The following is a 6111-nucleotide window of genomic DNA, read 5'->3' as shown; positions in this document are numbered from 1 at the left end:
CTCTCTCTTTTATATTGTTGTCTCGTTATTCTAATTTAGATATCGGAGGATTCCGTCAGAAACTCTCCAGTGAGCAGACTTTTTACAGGCCACATCCAGAGGAGATCTACCCTTCGCACCTCGGACAGCCTGCTCAGTTCGTTTCCAGCCGAGCTCTCCAAGTTGCACTCCGACCTTGGCCTGAATTCGTCAACAACAATAACCATATGCCATAACCATATAGCCTTTTCTTAAATATTTGGCTTCAGCCGCATGGCATCAGAGCAATAAAACGGCTTCAAGAATTACATATTAGAAACAAGAAAAGGCTTCCCTCAGAACTTGTTTGAAGGCTGCCTCTCCATAGAACCCTGGACTGCAAGTAATGTTACTATCAAGCAGCAAATAAAAAAGATCAAGTGTAGGACCACAGTCTATTTAGTTGATAATAGTTCGTAAATCTGATTTCTAGTATAAGGTGGAAAACATGAAGCTAAGTTGCGTGACTTCACAGTAATAGCTACCTATATTCATAGTCATTCGATCAATAAAAACTTCAATAATTATATATTGGAAACAAGGAAAGATATCTTTCACGATTAGTTTGCATGGAAGTCTCTTGAAAGCATGAAAACGAAAACAAAATCTGCTCACCATGCTTCAGATGATCGAAGCTGACAGCCACTGGTGGTAAGTGGCAAGGTCTCTACACAACAAAAGAATTCCGAGTTTGTACACAAATTCATATACAATTATGCGGTACAGGGTCCAATAGAATAGAAAGCATTTCAATAGTCTATGTGCCTACTTTCTTCTTATAGATATTATTATACACATCATTAATCTCTCTTTAATGCACCCTATTACTCTTCGACAACCATCTGACACTCATTAATTCCAACTCCCCAACAGGAGGCTCCAAAACCTGAGAATAGAGTGTCACAGGAGGGTGGTTAATTCAGGTATCCTGTACCACTCATCAGATCGTGAACATAACCCTTCAGCAAAGATGTTAGTAACCTCAGTGGTTTTGATGCTCAGTCGGTGGTGTCTATTACTGGTCCAAGGCTGCTTCACCCTCAGACCCAGGCCGCTTCCTCTTTCCTTCGCCATGCCTCGACCGTCTTGGTGCTGCCTCATCCTCACTCTCACTATCATTCTGGAAACTGTTTGCAGAAACAAATTTACCCTCAGTTTGGGCCTTTGCACCATGATGAGACACCATCTCATCATCTACTCCATGGCTAGGGCCTGTCATTTCCTGACCCTTGCTGCCCTGATCCGATCCTGGCTCATGCATGTCACTCCAATCACTTGCGGGTCTCCTTTGATCTCTCTTTGCAGCCCTAGTGTTGGGTAGAGGTGGAGGCGGATGGAGGAAAGGCGGCACTCCCATCGGACGAGTGGCTCGACCAACACCTCTCATCACCATACCACCCATGAATGGTGCCCGACCTGGGCCCATCATCATTCCAAGGCCACCCATTGGAAAAATGGCATTAGGCTGGGGTGGCCTACCAGGGAAAACTAACCCAGACATGGAGCCTGTTCCTGAGAAGTCACCAGAAAATCTGGGACCCCCATATGGTCCAAAAACCCGGGGAGGAACGCCAAAAATATCTGGTGTAGCAAAGCCATCACCATAACCAAATCCATCAGCACCCATCATGACAGGAGGGAAACCCCGGACCCCAAGCATTGGCCTCCCTCCACGCACCGGTGGCATGTGTGGCTGCCACATCATTCCTCTTCCTCTACCCCTTCCTTGGGCACTCTGGCCACTGCTCTCATCCTCTTCCTCGCTTTCTTCATCCTCCTCTTCTTCATTGTCCTCAAAAAGGACAATATCTGGATTATCAGCTGCTTCATCTGTACTAACTCCCTTTGCTTTTTCCTCCTCACATTTAGATTCTGCAGCAATCAGCATTGCCTGCATCATAACTCACTCTTTCAGTACACAACACGCAAATATTTAAAATAAAACAGAACAAGAGAAAATGAATAGCATTCAAGCATAAGGATGTAACTAAAATGAACAGGTAAAGGAACTTGAAAAAGAAGTATGTATAACAAAGACAATTTTCAAAATTGGCCAAATCATTGGCAAAATAAATTAAAGAGCAATCAACAATTCTTTGCCTAACCAACCTTCAGCATTCATTAATATTAAAAGAAAAACTAATTGAATTTTCATTTGAGAAATTCTTTTGACATATTTTATTAGAAAAAAGGACAACTGGAAATTTGTTAAGTCACAGGATTTATGACAATGATGGTCATTAACCTATAGGTCAATTTAAACAATCCCAGAGAAGTGCCAAACCAATTGAGGAGTACTTAGCAGAGCCATATGAAAGAATGTGATACATATAGCAATGATGGATTAGCAAGGAATAAATTTCTCAGAGTCAAACCTTTTTTGGCACGAGTTTTATGATCCCACAGTTTGTCCAGCCGAAGATTGTGGAAGAAAACTTTTAGTAGATAAGGAGAGCATACATGATTTCGTCAAAAAAAGAGGAGAGCATACATGATGACAATCGGTTAAAGTTGCCCAAATAAATCGTTAAGCTGAAGAGGATGAACCAAGTCACATAATGGTATATAAGGGCTCTTTTCTCATAAATATGTTTCTCGAACAAACCTAAATAAAATTTATGAAAAGACAAAAGAATTTATTGTTGTTAGAATTGTATGACAAACCAAAGAAATTGTGTTTCTGATCTATTGGAATGGGTAAACAATGAATGCTCACTATATTCAATTTTGGGATGGTAAAGTACAACTACTTCATGATCAAAAACTAAAAGAAAGATGTAATTTTGATAAAATGGTCTAACGCGCTTTTGGACCTTAATTTTCATTAGCATAGTAAGAATCAAAATAAGGATAAGAATTGTAACCAGATTTTATATACTCCACAACTTGCAATACCACCATCTGTTCTACACATGCAAATTTAAATGATTAAGAGGAATGAAGAAATAACTGGAAGCATTTAAAAGTTAACAGCCATTCTCCAGTGGGTGGAAAGTCAAGCCTATTTATCTTCTACCTAGGGTGCTGAACTACTTAGGAACCTCACATGCTTCCTTAGCACTTCTTTGTTTAAGAGATTCTCTTCCTCACACACACATACCAATCTACTCCTGCTTCAGGTAACTAATAATGCTCATTCATAAGTTGAAACAAGAAAAGAATGCAAGAATAATGACCTAGTCAAAGAAGAAATATTGGTAAATTCATGTAAGGAGGCAAACATCATAAAGGTCAAGAATTTATTTATTAAACGTATTAAAAATACATAACTATGACTACATATATGCAACACGTACATCTGAAATTTCTGATAAAAACCACAAGGAAACATGCAACTATGTATACTACAAATACACATGGTTATCACATTGTAAATGTTGTAGACGTCCTAGATGGTTATGTTGTATGCTTGTAAATTAGTCATAATATGTAAAAAATTTGTACTGTATAATTCCGTAATCTCTCCTTTGTCGCTATATAGAATAATTTTCACCCCACCATGTTCAATCTGTAGATGGGCCTTCAAATCCTGTGACAAAAAGTAATTACAACAATAACAATAACAATGACAATAATAAACAATGGAGAAGAGCCCCACACCTCTCTTGAATAGATACAAGGATGATCAAGAAAAATAAGGATTTTAAAATAACAAGCAGGATATAATCCATACGGGTAAGCATGCTATGCTACACATCCATACGACCTGACACAGCAGTGTGAGCCACCACAAACGGCAAAAAGATGCGCCTTACACTGTTGATAACCTTTTTAGACAGTATATATCAGACAGAAGGTATGATACATACAGACATTGTAATCCTTGGTGAGGGCTGAATATGGAAACAGCAAAGCATTAATTGCCAAAAAAGCTCAAGAGGTCTATAAAAGAAAGAAAAATGCTTTGCGAACTCTAGCACATACCCTGGCATATACTCCACCCAGGGTTTTGCTGGGCTACTGGGGTTACCCCGTTTATACTCATGTATGGCGTACAAAACCTGGTTCGGTACACATTCCTTGTATACACTGGAGTACACAAAGAAGTACTCTAGAAGAAATTGAAGACTTAAGAAGAATGGTTGAAATAAAAATAGAAATGTTAAAGGTAGCAAAAGAACTAGTACAAAGCATTATTAGTTTTTAGGAGGAGATGACATATGGTTTAGGAAGAACCGAAAGGTAGACTTGTCCACAAGAGTGGATCCAATGACATGGCATTAATAGTGAAATAATTGAAAGCCACATTTCATTACACACCAAAAGGGGGAATTAGTGTATAAGCCAAAGTGAAATTAAGAATCTTATTTCATATTAGTGTGTACGCCAGGTATTTAGTAATTGTATATCTTCGACTCATACCCCGAGTTTCACTAATTTCTACAAATTCTTTATCCTGGGATATGGAGGACTCAACAAAGATGTGCAGGTCTGATGTCCAATGTAGGTTAATTTCATAATTAATGGTTATACAATGTACAGATTATAAAAGTTAGGTAAATGTGAAACAGCATACCATGAGTTCACTATCTGGCTCAAGATAAAGCAAAGAAGCCAACTGTTCACCAATAAAAGGCTCCAACTCTTGACAGTCTCGACTTATCTGCAATCATGTCAAAAAATTGATAAGAACTAAAATTTTAGTCTCAATAAGATTCAATTATTGAGCTTCTAAGAGACAAACTAATAAGAAAATACAAATTTTAGCCAACACCATGTAATAAATACCAATGGCTAAAAAAAGTACATTAACCAGTTACGGTCCTAGCAATCCAAGATCTTGGGAGGGGCAAACTGAGGACAAACCTAACCTTTGCCTTTTTTTCCCCAGAGTGTAGTTGCATCAGAACTCGGACCCATGCCATTGCACTTGTCAACCCAAGCCTTTTATCATTGCACCAAGCAATGATACATTATAATAAATGCCAACGGTCAACTTTCTCATTAAAACCATTTTATCGAGATTTCATAAATTTGTTACAACAACAAAAAGACATCTAAAGACTAATATCTGCTAGAAGGAAACTAAAATCAAAGATAGTCCATGCCTTCATAACAAGATCTTACCAGCCCCAGCAACTTCACAAGCCTCTTGGTACATGCGGAAAATAATCCCAAACTCGCTACTGAAATTACATCTATTGCTAGTAAAAAAGTAAGGTGTGACCTCAATGGCACCACTACTATTTTGTCAGCTATCAACTTTTGGACCCCATTCATCACAGTTAACAGTATCGCTTTGTCAACAATCAAAATTATAACACTCCTCCAAATCTCTCAAATGTAACAATGTATCTTTTATAATTAGACTTCTATATACGAACCCACTCCATCCACATGGCGAACCTGCTCAAGCATGCAGGACCTAGAATTATTTCAAAACCAATGATTTGTCCACCATATAATACAATGGCATGTCCTGGGCTGGAATAAACTACCAACATTACATGAACAATGCTTGGTTCTGTACTATGGGTCAGATGTGCTAATGTTCGACCTTGAAGTTTGACAGTTAAATGCAGGAATTTTATATGGGGATGTTAATTTCTTCACTTCTCCTCCATCCAAATTGCAAATTCCTTTAAGCATGCAAGGCCCAGATTTCTTTCAAAACCAATAACATTGAGTGCCCTATAACAAAATAGCAAGTCCTGGACTGGAATAAAATACCCACATTATATAAGCTATATGCTTGGTTCTATACTTCTATGAGTCAGGAAATTATAATATTAGACCCTTAAAATTTGACAATGGAATGAACTTTATATGGATGTTAAAAGAGGTCAAAAAGATTAATGCACATGAATCATTTTGTTGATCTTAGGCAAGTTTATAGAAATTTTCTTCATTTTCTTGCTAGATCCTTGTCACATCCAGATAGAATATTCATTAGGAATGCTTATAACCCAAGATTCTTAGAAAGGTATACTCTAAATCTTGAACCACTCCTTAAATGACCATGCAATCTCAACAAATTTAAATGGCATGCAAAATAACATTTACTGGTCCTTTAAAAAACATGAATGACCCTTTAGTCTGTTATGCTGATTTAAGGGTTAAACAATGTAGTCTAACTTCCTATAATATGGGTAT

General features: G+C 37.8%; 1 protein-coding gene across 1 annotated transcript in view; it reads right to left on the bottom strand.

The window, feature by feature from the left end:
* Nucleotides 1-525: 525 nt before the first annotated feature.
* Nucleotides 526-6111, bottom strand: part of LOC103695637 (zinc finger CCCH domain-containing protein 45-like) — a 43031-nt gene continuing 37445 nt past the window's right edge. Inside the window, exons 6-7 of the mRNA XM_008777010.6 lie at nt 4535-4621; nt 526-1909 (exon numbers count right to left, since the gene is read on the bottom strand). Of these exons, the coding sequence (XP_008775232.4) occupies nt 1034-1909; nt 4535-4621 (963 nt within the window). The 3' untranslated portion in view covers nt 526-1033. The remainder of the gene's footprint in view (nt 1910-4534; nt 4622-6111) is intronic.

The sequence above is a fragment of the Phoenix dactylifera genome, chromosome 14 (assembly GCF_051530095.1).
Source record: "Phoenix dactylifera cultivar Ajwa chromosome 14, Ajwa_hap1_PhDact_Kaust_v1.1, whole genome shotgun sequence".
Classification (NCBI taxonomy): domain Eukaryota; kingdom Viridiplantae; phylum Streptophyta; class Magnoliopsida; order Arecales; family Arecaceae; genus Phoenix; species Phoenix dactylifera.
The sequence above is the reverse complement of the archived record's forward strand: the minus strand, read 5'-3'. Positions and strand labels throughout refer to the sequence as shown.